Here is an 18,485-nt window from a genome sequence, read left to right on the forward strand (position 1 = left end):
GGGCATGGAGACCATTAAACCCATAGGAAAGTGAGTGCATTATTATAGCTGCGTGTGTCAATCTGGCTGTAGGTCATTACTCTCTGCAAAAGTTGTCTTTTTGTTTTGTTTTACTGTGTAAAGTATGGCAGTTAAGATAAATAACACAAGTAAGGAGTCTCACAGTAAACGTTTCATCCATTCATTAGGCCTGATAGATTATGTAGGCTAAACTTTAACTGTTGGATCTTCATCCAAACAGCTACACCAAAGCACAAAACACAAGTTTTGGAAATTGCAAAGAAGAAGGCGACACGCACTTGCAAATGCTTTAATAAACTATAATCTAAAATAACTTTTGCAAAGAGAGCAAATGTGTGCTAAAACGACCCAGACAAACCGAGGCAGTCAGGTGGATTCATCACCACGGGCAGACACAGATAAAAGCACAAGAGGGTGATTTGGAAAATAACAATAAAACAAACTGAAACACAATTTGCTTACCATATTTTCTGTCAGCGAGGGCAGGTGAGGAGCAGAGGCTGACAGCCAATGCAGCGAAGAGGATGGGACACCACAGCGAATCCATACCCGCTCCTGCCTATACAGGACTACTAATCCATCGCACTTTCGCTGCTTTAACGCCAACTCAGGTGTGAGCTGCTCGGACGAGACTCGGACTAAAGATGCATGTTTGAGGAAGAAAGCACGGGAGAAACGCAGGAGCGGAAAAACAAACAAAATCGCTAAATGGCAACACAATACAGGCGTTGTTTCAGCACCACAAACAGCAACCAGCTCCACGGTGGAGCCCCTCCTAAGTTTCTGACGTCAAACACACATGTGAGGAGGGATGATGCGCGCAGCATGCAACAGCGCCGGAGGGACGGGTGGATGAAAGGTGGATGGATGGATGGATGGCGGAGGAGACAGGAGTACTGAATGATTGCTGCCCAGAAGCCGTGAAGGCAACACAAGAACCCGAGGAAAAAATAAATAAATTAAGGAACTGATTGATATCTTGACTGATTAAATATAAATATACTGTTCCAGATTTAGATTTATGAGAAACACATGACAACATATCACAGCAAACATGCTACTATAGGAAAGCTATAGAAATACATACAATGCCTCTGTAATTTTCAATAAAACTAAGTTTTATTATAGTTTTTCACTATTTTTTCCATTTTTCATCTATTATTTCTATTTACTGTAGAGATTTGTAGGGCACAGGTGCAAAACTAAAAGTAACTCTGTAACTACTGTAAAAAAAAAACCAAAAAAAAAAAAACCCCAGGACGTTCAGATTGACAGTTTATTAACTTGACAAAAATAAATAAACAAATAAAAATTATATATATTACCCACACATATATACAGACATACACATATATGTAAATATATACACATACCATATATACACACACATAATATATATACACACACATATATATATATCAATGTGATATTATTAGGAATACAAATACATACATTTAAAAAAAGCACCACTATTGAGTCTAAATATAACTATTATAATAGCCCCTTCAAACCTATTCTAGTGATTTTAGAGTAGGCTACATGTGCAGCCAAGACGATGCCTTGACATAAAGACCTATAACTTATTACCAGTGGCAGAGAAGTATTCAGATACTTTATGCAGATAAAAGTAGAAATACCAAGTAAAAGTTCTGCATTCAAAATCTTACTTAAGTTGAGTATAGAATTAGCTTAATGTACTTAAAGTATCAAAAGTAGAAGTACTCGTTATGCAAAAACTTAGTGTTATATGATCCTAGTAATGGATTGTTAATACTGATGCATTATTGCACAAGCAGCATTTTACTGTTTACTATATATACTGTTGGGTAGTTTAATCTGTGACAATGCAACATACTCTATCTTGTAAATGGACTGTACTTGTATGCCTTTCTAGTCTTCTGACCAATCAAAGCGCTTTACACTACATGTCACATTCACCCCATTCACACACTGAAGGCAGAGGCTACCATGCAAGGTGCCAACTGCTCATCAGAAAGAAACTAATCATTCACAACTGCCGAGCTTCCGATTAGTGGGCAACCCGCTCTACGTGGCTGTGGCTGATCATGTTTTGTATGTAAACTCTTAATCCGGAAGTAACTAGTAACAATAGCTGTCAAATAAATGTAGCAGAGTAAAAGTACAATATTTGCCTCTGAAATGCAGTAGAGTAGAAATATAGTATAGTTTCACAGAAAGGAAATCCTCAAGTACAAGTACAGTACTTGAATAAGTGTACTTAGTTCCTTTCCACCACAGTAATAATAATAAACTAACTATAGTAAATGTACTTTCTTATAAGGAGAATAGCATTCAATCTAAAACATTTGTTTCAAAGAGAAATGAAGAATTAAAATATCATTTATGTGATCCAGGACAGTGAAATGTTTACTTGCCTGAAGCTGGAAATCAAATAAAACCTTTGAATTGGTGTCCCTGCAGTGCACAATCACAAACACTGACTAAAGCAAAACAGTATGTGAATTCTTAAAGTGGGTGCCATTCCCCTTTAAGAATGGAGAGGATGATTTATTGCTTGTTTGTGCAGGGTTATTACTTGGCAAACCGCTGTACAGCCAAGAAAAACGTGAGAAAGAAATAAACATCAAGTTTAGGTTGATTGATAGTTTGTTTTATTCTTATTAGTAGCACACTACAGCCTACATGCTGACAGGCCGACTGATATATAAACACAGATAGTGAAACATGAAAAAATACATGTATTTTTATATGAAATTGTTAAAAAAAACATGTAAATGGAGCAAAGAGCTGTGGAGAGAAAGCTTTAAAGAAGAATGCCAGTTAATCTAAGAAACCATATCTCTGCAGTATGGAGTACTCAATCAATATTTCTTAACATTATAAATGTTCAAAGCCTGAGAGATAAGACTTGAGCAATTTGTGCCATCAAGAAATAAATAAACAGAGAGAAGTGGAGCCAATCTGGAAAAAAACAGACCAGAACTTGTCCTCAGCTTTAGATTTCAATCCAAACCATATTTTTTAAAAGCCCGGTCAGTGAAGTTGAAATATTTATTTTTGTCATTTTTGTCTGCCAGCAACTGAAAGTCTGTAATGCTAACAGCAAAGCAGATATTATACTGATTTCCTTAGCTTCATAAAGTACAAATGTGAAGCAGATATTACATATCAAATAAGTCAACTTATAAATCCAGAATTTCATTCAAGGTCTTCACAGAAGATTCATAAATAACCCTGTAGCAGAAGGGGATAAAATAGTTAGTCATTACAGCTCACAAACCAAAACTCTGTAAATTTATGATTATCTAAAGAAAACATCTGAAATATCTTATTTCCTTCCACGTACCTCTGGATGTCTCCGCTGTCTACAGATGTGACTGCATGTTTGTGAAGCTGCTGCCGGACAGATGTGGCTACACTCTTCAAGCCCGCTTTAGACTGTCCCGCTAAAGATGTTTTTAAAAAGTGTGACATTTAACAAACTGTGATTTATCTTTACCAGTAAAAATATCTGATCTGACCAGAAAAACGCAAATTCTAATCATGTGAACTCACTGTGTTTGATGACCGCCATGATGTGCAGGACGGCAGCCAGTTCGTTCAGACTGCTGATGGCCTCAGAGTCCAAAGATGAGCTGACTTCTGTCAAAAATGCCCTGAAAGAAACATTCAAGAACAAATAAGGCTATTAGACTGCATATTAATCACATTTAGATACAGTAAATGTATTAAATTAAACAGAAGAATAAGGTTAATCTTTATAAAAGAACAGAAAAGATGACAGACTAAGCTGAGGGCGTGTTCAGTTGGCTCTGGTAGGTTTTAAGTGTAAGTAAGACATTGGACAGAGGATATTTACCTGGTGACAGAGGGTAATTTGAGGATGACAGACAATAGGACGCTGGACAGAGGAGGCATGTCCTCCACTGACTCTGGGGTGATCATCTCTTCAGGATTGGTAATCTTTCAAAATAAGAACACAGCAGCATTCATCATTCCCTTAATTGAATTGCTCAAGAACGTAATCGGTCAAGTCCCTTATCAAGCCAAGGACAAGTGGGATATTGGTAAAAGACAAATGCTCTGGCAGGTACCTCATACCTTCTGAAGCAAATGTCTCTTCTCCACGACGATGACAGCAAAAAGAGTAGAGAAGACCCCGCTGAGAGGTGCTTTGTCCCAGGTCTGTGCCACCTGGAGGAAGTCTGTCAGGCCGGGAATGGCTGACTGACACAGCTGAGTCAGAGCACAAAGATGGAGATATTCTTCACAAAAGATGTACAGTGTTGGAATATTGAGGACAACTAAATACCACTGGAAAGTTTGACAGTCTGTTGTAAAGGGTTGTTATAGATGCAGTTATAAGAACAAACCAAACATGTTCCTGTTGTATTGACAACTAGTGAGAAAACAGCCAGTGTGGAGGCCAAAAAGCCCATTAGAGGGTTAAGTAAGAAATAAACAAGTGCAGTTTATATAGAACATCAACTAAATACAAAAATAGGTCAAATAAATAAATCAACACACTGGGGTTAAAATGTCTACCTGTTTTCCCTCCTCTGGTTCCTTCCTAAGACGGCGAGCCAAGAGCTCGATAATCTTCTGGAAGATGTTGGCCACCACAGCCAGAATGACAGTGGTTGCATCTTCTTGATTTTCCTGAGCCTCGTTGCTGTCCTCGGCTACATAGCTGTCTGCCACCTCCTTCAAAATCGGCAGCACTGCAGGAATACACAGGTAGCCTGCCTCTGGAAACACAAAATGTAAAGATGTTAATTCAGGTAAAGGAACATGATGCAACATGACTGTTTTAGGTGAAATAAACTCTAGATTCTGTTCCATTTTTTTTTAGTTAATTCAAACTGCATACTCTTCCATAAATACAGTGTACCAGTACCCTTGCTGTATTGTTCACTTAAACAGACATTTGAAACACTCACCTGAGAGGAGGGTGAGCGAGCACAGATGGAGGATTTGACCCTTGAACGTCTCGTCGCCCAAACCCACAAGCAAAACGTCTCGGCACACTGTCAGGAAACTCTAGTAAAATGGATCATTGTCACGATGAAGAAAAAGGTTTCACACTCAAAAGAGCATTTATTAAGATCCAAAACAAATAGAGATGAGACTGAGTCTTAGGGGAGCTACATTTCAGTATAATGTTCATTTCTACTGGTAGCTGCCTACAATCCCCCACCACTACAGGCTGGAGATTGATGGCACAAATAAAAGAAAATAAGCCCATTTCAGTACATCAGTATGAGCAGGAGGAGCCATGTACATGAGTGTGTGTGGACTGGAGATCTATGAGGAGTCAAAATTTACCGAGCAGAACTGAAAGTCCTGGAAGCAGGAGGTAAAAAGGCTCCACTAAACTTAATGTTCTGGATAACATCATAACTGTGTATTTTCATCATCAACAGCCTTGGTACAGGCTATGTATCAGGGTGAACATGAGTCAGACACAAATCTAAACTGGCAATCCGTGAACAAGGAGATATGATTTAATTTGCCAGAAGCCTAGATTCCTTGCATAGAGATCATCTTGCTTGGACTGACTTTACAATTCACATAAATGACCTTACTGCAAAAATATTTTTAGGAGATACAGATGCACTCGCAACCACCCAATCCATTCATATCATCCACACCCATCATAAAAAGACCTCACCTCAAAATTATGTTCGGTATTAACAGGCAGAAAAAATCATGTCCTATACTGATTGGGTGTTACTTGAGGAGACTGGTGAAGTGTTGGTCTAATTGTGTAGTCAAATGATAATTTACTTCATTCATGTGCAGCTGCTATAGGTAATAGTCTGTTGTGAAAATGTACCCACATTGTAAGCCTAAATCACACATTTGTGCTGCAATGGAGAAGAGTGCCCCATCTCCCTTAATGGACACCACACACATTTTCCCTATTTGCCCAAATGAAATGCTGGTCGTTACTGCAGCCGTACATATTCAGCAAGTCATTTTAGCTTCTCTAATTGTAGTCTGGCAAGACTCAATACACTCTTAGAGTACACCCAACACATATTTGTTAAGGCTCAATTCATTCTTAGAGGAAGTTTTCCAGTCTAAAGTCCTTTACTGAAAACATATAGAAGTAAATATATGTTTACATAAAAGTAGAGTTCACCTCAGTTATCTGTGCAGCCAGCGGCTGCGACTTCTCCGAATCCTCCTCATTATCATCGTCAGTACGTTTAGCCAGGAAGGGCAACACCTTCTCAGCTGCCCACGCTGCCACATGCTCCAGAGAGAGCAGGTAGTCTCGACCGTCTGAGTACTAGGAGAGAAGCAAATGGTTTCATTTTCTTAACTTTTCTTAAACTAACTTGTTTTTGTAGTTTGAGAAGGAAAACTATTTATTTTTGGACACAGAAAAACTAAACATACCACTTAGGCTTGTGACCAGAAAGTAACTGGCTCACAAACCTGAGTCATCTGGGAAAATGATTAGCTTACTACTGTAGGGCAGCGACTAATGATTATTTCCATTATCGATTAATCTGCAGATCATTTCTTTGATTAATCATTTGGTCTATGAAATGTCAAACATTTTAGAAAAAATGCACAATCACAACTTTGCAGAGCCCAAATTGACATCTTCAAATGTCTTGTTTTGTCTAACCAAAAGTCTAAACTTATTATTATTATTATTATTATTTATGACAAAGAGAAGCCACACATCTTGCCATTTGAGAAGCTGGAACCTGAGAATTTGTTGCATTTTCCCCTGCAATTTTTACTTGAAAAATCAATTACTAATCGATTACCTAAATAGATTGGCAGATTGGTTTTCTGCAAGAATGCAGTCCCTAACTGTTCTAGTTCTAGCTCCATTTACAAAGACAGTAACAGATCCCATAAAATATCTTGTAACTGTCTTCTTCTTTTCCTTTCGGCTGTTCCCTTCGCCACAGCGAATCATGTGCACACCAATTAACTTCATGATCTTGTAACTGTATGATTGTAAAAGAAAGCTTTGTTGATGCAAGCAAGTACGGCAACTGGATAAATAAAAGTGAAAAGTGGGATGAGAAGGAAAGACTAAATGTAATGTGTGTAAAATGAGAAACTCACATTATGTTGCAGATGTGCACCGAGACGGCCGTAGTACATGAAGACTTTCAGTGCAGTCTCCACAGTGGGGCTTTTAGGATCGTCTGTGGTGGAGCTGAGGTGAGTGCACAGCACTGACTGTTGAGACAAATTTCACACTGATTCACATCTCATAGAGGAAAGATATAAAATACATGTATCTACAAATGCTGAACTTATTCAAGCAGGGAAACACAGACTGATAGTTTCTAAATGTTTCTAAAGAAACAAAAAACAAACAGAAATTAAATACAAATAAATGGTATCCAACAAACCCTCCAGTTTCCTAGAACTGTATGGAGCTGCTTCAGTGGTCTCTGACCAAGAGCCAGGATTTTTTCCCGTGTTGAAGTGTGGCTGAACAGGTACTCCAGGTAAGCCAGTGCCAGGTCTGGTTTGGCCTCCACCGTCTCCAGGATACGCACCTTTCGACTGGTGTTCGCCTTCTCCTGAAGTTGAAAGGAAGAGGACTTTTACAAAGAGCAAAAAGGGACAACACAATAATTCTTTTATGTCCAAGTCAAAGCTCTTTTGGTGTTGTGTTGACTGACCCCTTGCTTGGGCAGAGCCTCAGTGAGCCAGTCAGTGACGAGTTCGAGGATGTCAGCAGCCTGGCCCCAGCTGCACATGCAGTCTAACAGCTGGCTGTACTGGGTTGGCACTGCTCCTGGGTCCATCTTCCTCAGTCTGGACAGGACGCCACAGCTGGGAACGAGAGAGCGGGATGACGGAGACAGGTTAGACAAGACTAAGTCGTAAAAAACAGAAAAGAAAAAATGGAGAGACAACTTAGATGGAGACACCTGAATGTTGGAACTGCAGCTGGAGGCATAAATGAGGCTAGTTGTATGAGAGGAACAGTACATCGCTCATCCTGAAAAACAAATAAAGAAAGTTTTACAGTAATACGTGTTCATGGAAGAATAACTGATACAAATACAAACAATACAACACAGGCAGGTTGAAGTACCTCAAAGGCCTGGAAATACTTGGCCATGACGTTTCCAAACTTGGCAAAAGTATACTTCTGGGCCTCTTCATTTTGTTTCAGAGCCTTCTCGACGCTTCTCCACAGGATGACCATGACCTCCAGGAGACGGGACACGACGGCCATGTCTTTCCCCAACAGAGGTTCAGCCTGCTAAGATCAAACTCCATAAACTCAGACACACAGTATACACAACTTAAACTCACGTATCAACATACTTTTATCTCATTTCAGGTTTAGAGACAATTAGTTTAGATTGATAGCTAAATCAACCACCTCCAAAATTCCAAAACTACTTTAAGACTTTATCATTTTGGCCCTGCATGTTAAAACGCATGAAACTAGAGTTGAAACGATTAGTCAATTAATCGATTGACAGACACAGCAACTATTCTGATAATAAAAATGAAAAACCTTTTGCTGGTTCCAGCTTCTCAAATGTGAGAATTTTCTGACAGAAAATTGAATACCGTTGGGTTTTGGACTGTTGGTTTGACATAAGAAGCAATGTGGAGATTTTGTTGACATTTTATAGACTCAACAAATTAATTGAGAAAATAATTTAAAAACAGATTAATGAAAATACTCGTTAGTTGCATTCCAACATGAAACTATACAAATAAATACTCTCCCTGGCTACATTATTAGATACACCTATACAATCTAATGTAATCCAATACAACAGCTCTGCCACATATTCTACCTTTATGAAGCTTATAATTGCCAATTTTTGCTGACTCAGTCAGAGAGGTGTCAATCCAACTGTATGTTTATTACTGAGGTTGTAGTTAGTGGTGGTGTTGTACTGGATTGCATTGTATTGAGAGGTTCTAATATTCTGTAATATTCTAAATATAATGTAGTCCAGTTCAACACCACTGCAGACTACAACCTCAATAATAAACATAAACGTACAGTTACTGTGCTGTTCTCCTTGTTGCTGTCATTAATCTCAGACAGGTCGCAGTCAGTCTGGATACAGCTGTTCAGAACACGGCGAATGGCCAACATCAGCTTTACTGGAAGACAAGATAAAACAATACATGGCTGCTTGACATCAGATGAACTTAAACGTACTACAAATGCAACATGCTAAATATTCAAATTTTTGGCTAGTCTTTAATAAGTGTTACAAAAGTTCTGCCATGTACAGAGCACTTACTTATGTTAGTGGGGGCTGTGTGTTTGTGGGCATACTGGTAGAACTTCCTGGCAGCCATGGGGTTCATCTGGATGAGCGTGATGCACCGACAGCACCACTCCCGCTCCGACTCATTGACAGGGAAGAAGGACTTGAAGAGCAGATCGACAATGCGCTTGGAAACCGAATGGGAATCAATAGCCAGGCGGGCCAGCAGGTGGTCCATGTTGCACACGTCCCAAAACTGGAGAGTGGTACACAAGAAACCTCTTTTTTACACCTGGCACTAACTTGCATCTTGTAAGTGGATTGTGTCCCAGTGTAAGTTGGCTGAATTACATCTGAAGTTGTATCAAGCACTTAAATGTATCTTCAGTATAGACAATGAAATCTTTCATTAACGCATTTGCTCACATGTTCCTTGACACTCTTATTTTATGACTTAAGCTACTTGCCAAATGTATGATTTATGTGAATGTCCTTTTTGGATTCACACATGGAAGTTTATTTCCATCTGTGAAGCTAATGTGTGTATTTTAGAGACAGATGATGCATTTTTGTTCCAATAAAAATGTCTTCACCACCTTAAATAGTAAGTTTCTCTTCATTGATTATGTGGAGAATCTATCCTTTCCAGCATAATGATTGTTAATGGCATTCATAAGTAGAGATTCTGACCTTTTTTTATTTTAAGGCCTAATAACATGTATTTTTCTTGTATTATATAGTTGTTACTGTTTAATTGCTGTTATTTGTATACTGTGTTAGTTATATGTATTTTTACATTGATCCTTAAATCTTTGCGGTACATGTATGAAATATTAATGAATGTATGAAGTATAAAGGGTCCACTGCAATAAAACAGGCCTGTTCTGTCATTAATGGATTTTATGTTACTCCCAACATGGTGAGCGCAACTGTCTAACTGTATTGATTTTTTTGTATTTTTCTTTTCTTTGTCGTTGCTGTTTATATGGTTTTGTTTAATAGGGAAAAAATGAATAGATAGTGTCTATTGAGTGTCAAGCCAGATCGCTGTGTACTTTAAATGGTTCTATAATTCAAATAAGTCAAGAGAAACACATTTCAAAAACTGTGATAATCACACAAGAGAAAATTAGCACTAGTAAGAGCTTGTTGATTTTTTTCCCCCAACAATGTATGAAGCAAAAAGAAACCCTACACATACAGTACCTTGGCAGCACGCACTGCCTTGACCTTGATTAGCATGTCGAGGAAAGCTGTGCGGACTTTCTCCGAGTTGTCATGAAGGCTGTATTTGAGAGTAGTCAGGAGTTTTTCCAATAGTGGATGGCTGAGAGCATTGTCCAAGACAATAGTCAGACACTGGGGAAAACATTACACAAGCCACAAGTCATTAAATATCCAGTCTGCTGCCAATAAAATCAGTCATGCTAATTCTGTCTACAGTGACAATCATGCTTACAATTTGGCATCACAAAACCTTTGGACAGGAATGCCTACTTGCTGTAATATAACTTGACTTAATACTGCCAGTTAAACATGTTCTCAGCTTAGATCCTGGAAAAGATTTCAAAATAGTAATCTAACTCTAAGAGGCTCCCTCCGTCTACATTTTCCAGGACAACACACATCAGGACAGAGAGAAACGGCATTTCCTACCTTGAAGACGGAGCACCGGACATCAGGGGAGCTGGTGTCAGCTGCCAGCTCCATCACCAGCTTCTTCAGGAAGTCTGTGATGATAGTAGGAGGGAGGAGCTCCCAGCACTTGGCCAGGATCTTACAGACTCCCAGGGTAGCATTGGAGCGCACAGTGGGATGAGGGTCATCGAGGAGGCCCTGAGGTTCGTGTTCAGATCATCACAACAATGAATTTTGGTTATATTTTGCTCCGTTTCAATCTCAGTGTCAGAAAGAAAACACTGTATAACAAAATTTACTAAATATTATATGTTCAGTTTCCTCACAAGAAAAAGAGTAGTTGAATGGCTTTAAAGGGTCTCACCATTGCTGTGTCCAGCTGCTTCTGAATGGTCTCATCTATATTCTTGTTGTTGTGATCCGGGTCGTGGACTGGGAAGGCATCAGTGAAAAGCAAAGTGGCATTTGCACGCACCTCAAAGTTTGGAGCCTAAAGAAATGAAACAGAAACACATTAGACTAGAATAAAATACTAAAGTACTAGTATGAATGCAGGTAGAAATCCGCATCCGTACACTTAAAGCTTTCCAGAGAATGGGCTTGTAGAGATCACAGAGCATCTTGTCCACCTTGTGGCAGCCCTTCCTTGTGTGGAAATAGTTCACAATCTGCAAGGAGATCAGAAAACAAACACGCTGTATAATATGCACATAAAGACTGAAAATACTGGGAATCAAATAAAGCAGCTAGTCTACCTGTCGGACTTTGGCATGGACAGGAGATGATCTATGAAGGAAGATCGCATTCTGCATAAAATCCTGAATGCATGAGCTCTCAATCTTCTCCAGGAAGTCCCCGCTAGCCTTCTTCCATGCTCTGAAGTAGATCTCCGTAATATGAGTAGTCATGGTCCTGAACAGAGCAACTTAGTAGTAAATAACACGAAGAGAAAATCAACTAAAACAGAATAAAGTTAGCGTCTTACTTGCTATAAAACTCCAGCTGGTTTTTGATGGTGCCATGAATGACCCAGATGAAGTCGACGTTCCAGCTGAAAAGAAACACCAGGAATCGCTTTCCCTGTGACAATATACACGTCGTCAGGCTGACAGCTCAAAGACAAAGCCACAACAATAAGAAAAAAACAAAAATAAATAACAAAGACAATGACTGAAACACAAACAGCAGCTAAATATCACGTTCTACTCACGTCATCGTTTTTAATGTAAACGGGACGGTGAAAGCACTGAAGCAACAAGTCGATTATCTGCTGGTTGTCATCTGATGTGTAGTCAAGACTCAAAAGCACGTCATGGAGACTCCAGACTCTTTGGATCTCAACACCCTGACAACACAGAGACATGATGAAAATATAACCTTAAGGCCACAGCAAAAGGCCCAATATTGATTGATTTGACAAATAACTGAGGTCATATACTGACTGGTTTCTTCAAAATGAAGCTCTTCTGCAGAGAGATGAGGAAAGCAGTGCGACCAAACGTTTCTTTCTCCTTCAGGCCCTTCTTCCACCAGGCCTCGCACAGTGTGTGGATATGGAGCTGCAGAGCTGCCTCTGAGACAGGCAGCGACACCAGAACATCTGAGAGAAAGACACAATCAAGACACTCATCTCATGAAGGGAAAATAACTATCTACTTGAAGATGAGCAGAGAGGAAAATCAGCAAGGACACTGACCATGAAGTCTGTGGGCAATTTCCAGAAGGGAACTGTAGGTGTCGCCGTCTTGTAGGACCTTTACGGACACCGCAGCCACTAGTATCACGCCATCCACAACAGCCATGACATGTTTCTGAAGGAAAAGAAAAAAGTAGGTTAAAAAATTAAGATAAAAAAAGCAACAGAATATAAAATTGTAATGCCTTAAAGGGTTTATACTACAACTATACTACAACTGGTAGACTCACAGGGTCCACAACGGACTCCACTTCCATGCCCTCCTCCCTGGCCTCCTCCCTGGCCTCCTCCCAGCGCTCCGGAGGTAACTCCTGCAGGACATCCTGAAGGAGCGAAGCCAGTTTTCCCCACAGGGTCTGTCTCTGGTCTCTGGGCATCTCCTGCACCACCTCCTCCACATCGAAAGGCTCCGCTTTGTCCTTCTGCTCAGCAGTACAGAAAAGAGCGGAACAGCTTGAGACATACAGGATAGACACACTGACAGCTACAAAGACGTGACTACAAAAGGCATTTTAATTCCCAGAAGTAGATATCAGAAAATAAATCTGTTCTACTTTTCAGTTATTGAGTAAAATACCAAACTTTTGCTTAGAACTTACAAATGCAAATAGTTGCTAGCTTTTCTGTGCTTCATTGATTACTTTGGGGGTTTTGGGGTGTTAACTTTGGGTTCTCGTAACATGTTTCCTATCTTTGACATTTAATCAACAAAATTAAGGAATGAATTCAACAATGAACAGAGCAAAGTGATTTGTAGAAACTGTCAAATATTATACTCATAGACCTTGAGAGGATTTTAAATTTTACTTGTATACAGTTCACAGTTGTTTTTTTTAAATATATAGTATCATTTAGCTGCCAGTTTATGTTAAATATGCTAACACTGATGCAGTCAAACTGCCCTACAAAAAAATCCTACCTTCATGAAGGTTAAGTTATGATGTTCAGTTTTTGAGGTGTTAAATCAACTTTATATTAATTTTGGAGGCTGTAGTTTGTGTTGCTCTTGAACTGTATAGCGTTATACTGAGATGTGTGGTACTATTTGGTTTATTTATCAAGTATTTGAGAGTATTTTAACGCTCAGCTCCCAAGATAAAAGTAATACATTAACCTGAGACACATCCAGGATGTTTCTGGTGGCTCTGAAGGATTCCTGGTTTGATATTAAGGTTACAAGAAGTTACTTACATGAAGCTGGATAAAGCGAAGGAAGTCGTCCACATTTTCCTTACAGGCGGCCTCTAAAAACGCCTCTCGCTTAGACATGTTTTCGGTTTCCCAAGCGATGTGAAGCAACGTGAAGATTCCCAGTAAACCTGCGATGAAAAAGCACACAGTAGCGTCTACGGTTACACTATTTTAGTTAGCTAACCTAGCTGACAAACGTTACTGTAACAAGATCAAAACAAATATGGCAGTGCGTTTGTCGTTATCTTAAAAGTGTTATTTGCGGACGTTACTCTTACTCTGTGCATTGGTACTGGTAGTATTATGACTTCTAATTATGAAAATATAAAATATGAACCAATAGCTTCGTCTGTTACCTTTTTATTTATAATTTTGTGAGCCGACAATAGACGGATGACAGCCACCCATAACAACAAACCCGCGCAAATTTGGATAAAGTCGGCTCCGTGCGTCATGACGTCGTGCGACCACTCATGACGCTGACGTATTATTGTCGTTCGTTTCTTCTGCCACTTGATGGCGACAAATCACTGCAAGTGTCGTGTGTGCAGCTTGTGGCGTCTTTACCAGAGCACGCAGGTCTTTACAATGGCGTTATACTGTTGTTGCACACGATTGTATTTATTTATTGTGCGGCAAATCTCCTTAATCGGTTAGACCCCAATCCTCAAGGGAAATTATGCGAATTCCGTGTTTTTCTCATGGGCACGTCAGCACCACACCAACCAACACATAATATATCATATTTACATCTAAAGTGGAAATAAGTCAAAGTCTTTGTTGCTGGACAGAAAGACCAATTGATAAAACAAGCGAGACCATTTTCACAAGAGAATCCATTTATTTTTCAAAACCCACGAGGCATCATATCATTCAAAAAAATAATAAAATAAAATAAGAAGGCAAAAATACATTACATAGCAGGGTTTTTTTTAAGGCACAGGATAGATAACAAAACAATTATTTAAACGCTCCAACAAACAGTTATGCATGGCAAAACATGTACAAGCCCATGACACAGCTGTGTCGTCTTAACAACAAATTCTGGCAGCCCTGCTCATAAAATTGTTGTCTCTGCTCATATTATTCAGTTTGTTCGACTCACATTTGGTTTGAACAACAATCAAACCCTTGTTCAAGCATCCTTTATTGTTGTTCATATTATACAGCACTTGTTCATAGCCCTAAAATGCCGCCAGGTCTTCGGTGTCTGAGACAATGTTCAGAACACCCAATATTGCCCTCTTAAAGTCCTCTTAAAATATACAGAGCAATCATTTTATTCTTTGCATATGTTCATTTCGTGTTTGTAATCAAGCATAAAGAACAGGGAAAGAAATAATAGGAGGTAAACAATCAAATAACACTGCATGACAAAAAATATCAGTCAGTACTGCTACTTAAGCCTACTTTTGTGATTGTATCTGTTCCTTTGGTAAGAGTTTCTTCAGACAACAAAACAGAATTTTTCACATTTTAACATATTGGACAGAAAGCAATAACAATTTTGACAGATATCAATAGAATTTCCCTTACGGAAATATAATGCCATGAAACCCCCCTGCAAATTATTGTAACTATATTAGCAACTTGATATTTACATAAACACTGAAAACAGAGACAAGGCAGTTAGTGTGTTTCAGCGCATTACAATATGTTGCAATATCTTCCAATTATGATCATTGATGAAATAATGACTGACTGAAAAGTTTAAAAAATGTCTTGCATGCTGAAATAACTCCTGTAAAAACTATATGAAAAATGTACATGAATACAACAAAATGAGATGCCCTTATTTTAACAAGATCACTATATTACAGCAGACAGGTGGTTTCACTATATGAGGAGGGGGTCTTGAATACTTCTTATGCCTTGAGACGACAAACCATCTTCACTCAGATCATACCTGCAAGAGAAATGATAAATATATATATATGTAAGCACTAAAGTAGGCTGTTTATTACCTAAAGAAATCACTCAAAACTACACAGGACAAAGATAAAATACAAGTTTACCATTGGGTCCATCCTTTTGATATATCCTCCCCACTTAAATCTACCAGCACCTGCAATTTGAACAAAAAGCAAAAAAGAAATTAAGTTTTTGGACTCTATGGAGTACTTGGGACTGGCTCAGCTGCTGAAGAATACCCATAATAACAACCAGAAACAAAAACCTGCAGGAGTTACCTTTCCCAAAAGCCCTTTGTGTTTGGACAGGATGCTCCCTCCGTTCTTCACTGCTACGTCCAGAGTTCTCCTGTGGAGCTCCACCATAGATACACTAAACTCAAACCTACAAACACACACATTTTGTACAGATTTTATGATACCAAATAATTCCTCAAATTAAAATGCTTCATTAGTTATAAACATTAAGCATCTCTAAACCTATAAACCTTTATGAACAGGGTAAGTGTGAAAAGCTCAACAGCTGCAGCACACATCTGAGTATTCATAAATACTTTACTTTAAATTACAAACATGCCACTGATGGGCATTTTAAGCATGAGACAGTAATAATAGCTAAACCCACGTTTGATCATAAACAGGGTTAAGGGTCCTCTTCATTGTGCCGGTCTTCCTCCGCCCCGTCCGGCTCTTGTCAGGCAGCAAATAGATGCGGATGAAGGGATCTGAACTGTCTTTGGTGAAGGCGATCAAGTTACTAAGGACACACAGGACAAAATTGTTTCACTCACATGTCGCCAGGCACATGTTCTTTAGGTTAATGGTTTCTATTTGTTTTTAAATGTAGGTAGCTCCACAGGAAGCAAGAGGATCTGCATTCTGATTAATCACTACCCACAAATTACAATAAATGGCCGAGAACTTGGGCCAAAAAACGAGGACAAGTGTGTGGGGGGGAAAGTCCTTGAAAGTGAAATGAAAACAAGTCTACCATATATCTTCAAAAAACAAATCAAAATGCAGTGTATGGTGGCAGTTTTGGACCTCACCGGCAGGCGTGCACCACCACAATGAGTTTGTTCCTCTGGGAGCTGTGTCGAACAGTCAGTTGGACCTCGCCCAGGGGGTACTGGCTGGGGGCCGAGCCACTATAACACACCAGAGTAAGTTAGTGTCACTTCAGGAGACTGCAGCTGAATTTATACAGCATGGGTAATGCAGCTACAGATGGATTGCTTGACAGGTAGTCGGATAAAATATTCATAAAGATACAAATTAAAAAAATCAAGAAGATATTCCATCGGAGGCAACTGCAGAATTGAAATCAAGCGATTAAGATCCCTGAAATGAGGAGGGGAAAAAAGCAGCAAAAGAAATGGGGAGCGATATATCAACAGAGACAGGAACAGTGGGTGGGAAACCGTTATAATAAAGTATCATATATGCCATTTACTTCTGCAGCTGACGAAGCTTTTGCTGAAGCTCCAAGGTGGCGAAGGGCAGGGAGATATCCGAGGCCAGGCTGGGTGTGGACTCCTTATGAGGCAGGTGCTTCTGGGAGCTAGACATGCAGGTGCTCAGGTTGGAGGTGCTGTGGAGAGGACTGGCTGAGTACGGCTCGCCGTCCCCTTGTTGGAGGGTGAGGGTGGAAGCGTCTATAGGTGGTGGAGGCGAGGGTGGAGGCAGCGGGGAATCTGAGGCTGATAGTCTCTGGGAGGGGGCTGGGGTTGGCTGTGGCACACTGGACTTCCTGACCTGGATGGAGGAGGGCTGGTCTGAGGATGCCTGCTTCTGAAGGGACAGGATCTACAGATAGACAGGACCACATTAGTGGGATTAATGAATAAGAACAATAGCTAAGTACAGGTAACTCAAATAAAATACCTTCCTAATCTTAACTCCACAAAAATGAAGGTTTTTTAAAGGGGATTTGGTTAGGTTGGTGGTTTTACATACAACCTTATTGACTAAAACCTCTGATCTGTTCATCTCAAAAAACTGTATGATCAGCGTGACTAATCCTTTCTTGTAAAATGGCCTTAATACTGCTGATACTGCTGAAATATGTCAGGTATTTTCGAGGGTGTTTGTATAGCACCTTGGCCAAATCTGTTTTTATGGTGCTATCTATCTTTCGACAATGGTTCCAAAGTGATCAATAAGCCTGTAAAGCCATTTCCGTTTTTGAATATCCATTATGAATCTTGATATGTTGGTTGTGATCCAATACAGCTATTAAATATAAAGCAGTGCAGGTCAATATTCTCGTACTGCTGCATTCGTTTTTTTTTATTTGCTCAGTTGTGATAATTCAATACAAGAGAATGCACTTTGTTTCAGTGTCATGAAGGGCAAAACAATTTAACTACTACAGTATCCTCTGTTTTTAGGCAATTTCTTCTAGAACTATTTCTTCAGTAGAAAGTAGTTCCAATGAAAACAGTAGACTGGATGTGCAGAGTAACAATAGCACTGTTTCTAGAAAGAGATGTTGCTGTTGAATTTTCTAAACATTTTTCTTTTAATGCTGTACCGCAAACCAAATTCCATTCACCTCCATTGTATCGATGAAATTTTAGAGACAGATATCTCATATTAAATCGATCTAAATGGCCAGATACCACAGGGGGGAAGAGAGGACATTTTCCGTTTTATTTTATTTTATTTTATTTATGTATTGGTAATTTGAGTGAAGCGACCCTTTAAATAAAATGTAGGAGGAAATGTGTGTGTGTGAGTGTGGGTGGGGTCTTTGGGCATTATATCATGCATGTAGCCGTCATGTGCATATTCAAGACCCCTTTTAGAAGATTCTCATTT

The 18,485-nt window shown here is 39.4% G+C and overlaps 3 protein-coding genes across 6 annotated transcripts in view; all 3 read right to left on the reverse strand.

The window, feature by feature from the left end:
- The window catches only part of ptprn2 (protein tyrosine phosphatase receptor type N2), a 127,933-nt gene extending 127,108 nt beyond the window's left edge, over nt 1-825 (reverse strand). Inside the window, exon 1 of the mRNA XM_044176772.1 lies at nt 484-825. Within this exon, the coding sequence (XP_044032707.1) occupies nt 484-568 (85 nt within the window). The 5' untranslated portion in view covers nt 569-825. The remainder of the gene's footprint in view (nt 1-483) is intronic.
- Nucleotides 826-2,631: 1,806 nt separating this feature from the next.
- Nucleotides 2,632-14,239, reverse strand: ncapg2 (non-SMC condensin II complex, subunit G2). Of its 2 annotated transcripts, none has more exons than XM_044177278.1 (27): nt 14,112-14,239; nt 13,756-13,883; nt 12,795-12,986; nt 12,565-12,679; nt 12,311-12,468; nt 12,079-12,213; nt 11,854-11,948; nt 11,624-11,780; nt 11,444-11,536; nt 11,233-11,358; nt 10,887-11,066; nt 10,437-10,589; nt 9,264-9,486; nt 9,017-9,120; nt 8,084-8,251; nt 7,917-7,987; nt 7,665-7,818; nt 7,389-7,562; nt 7,096-7,212; nt 6,149-6,298; nt 4,944-5,043; nt 4,549-4,751; nt 4,105-4,239; nt 3,863-3,966; nt 3,559-3,659; nt 3,350-3,449; nt 2,632-3,237 (listed from the first exon to the last, which is right to left on the reverse strand). In XM_044177278.1, the coding sequence occupies exons 2-27, from the start codon at nt 13,831-13,833 to the stop codon at nt 3,186-3,188; spliced, it is 3,438 nt and encodes a 1,145-aa protein (XP_044033213.1). In that variant the 5' UTR covers nt 13,834-13,883; nt 14,112-14,239; the 3' UTR covers nt 2,632-3,185. The 2 variants fall into 2 exon arrangements, with proteins under 2 accessions (XP_044033213.1, XP_044033212.1); XM_044177277.1 differs by having other exon boundaries at nt 8,084-8,254.
- Nucleotides 14,240-14,572: 333 nt separating this feature from the next.
- esyt2b (extended synaptotagmin-like protein 2b) overlaps nt 14,573-18,485 on the reverse strand; it is a 30,948-nt gene continuing 27,035 nt past the window's right edge. For all 3 annotated transcript variants that reach the window (XM_044177108.1, XM_044177109.1, XM_044177111.1), the window contains 6 exons: nt 17,119-17,471; nt 16,715-16,813; nt 16,291-16,422; nt 15,945-16,050; nt 15,771-15,820; nt 14,573-15,661 (listed from right to left, as the gene is read on the reverse strand). In XM_044177108.1, coding sequence (XP_044033043.1) covers nt 15,592-15,661; nt 15,771-15,820; nt 15,945-16,050; nt 16,291-16,422; nt 16,715-16,813; nt 17,119-17,471 — 810 coding nt within the window. In that variant the 3' untranslated portion in view covers nt 14,573-15,591. The remainder of the gene's footprint in view (nt 15,662-15,770; nt 15,821-15,944; nt 16,051-16,290; nt 16,423-16,714; nt 16,814-17,118; nt 17,472-18,485) is intronic.

Source organism: Siniperca chuatsi, linkage group LG19, assembly GCF_020085105.1.
Source record: "Siniperca chuatsi isolate FFG_IHB_CAS linkage group LG19, ASM2008510v1, whole genome shotgun sequence".
NCBI lineage: Eukaryota > Metazoa > Chordata > Actinopteri > Centrarchiformes > Sinipercidae > Siniperca > Siniperca chuatsi.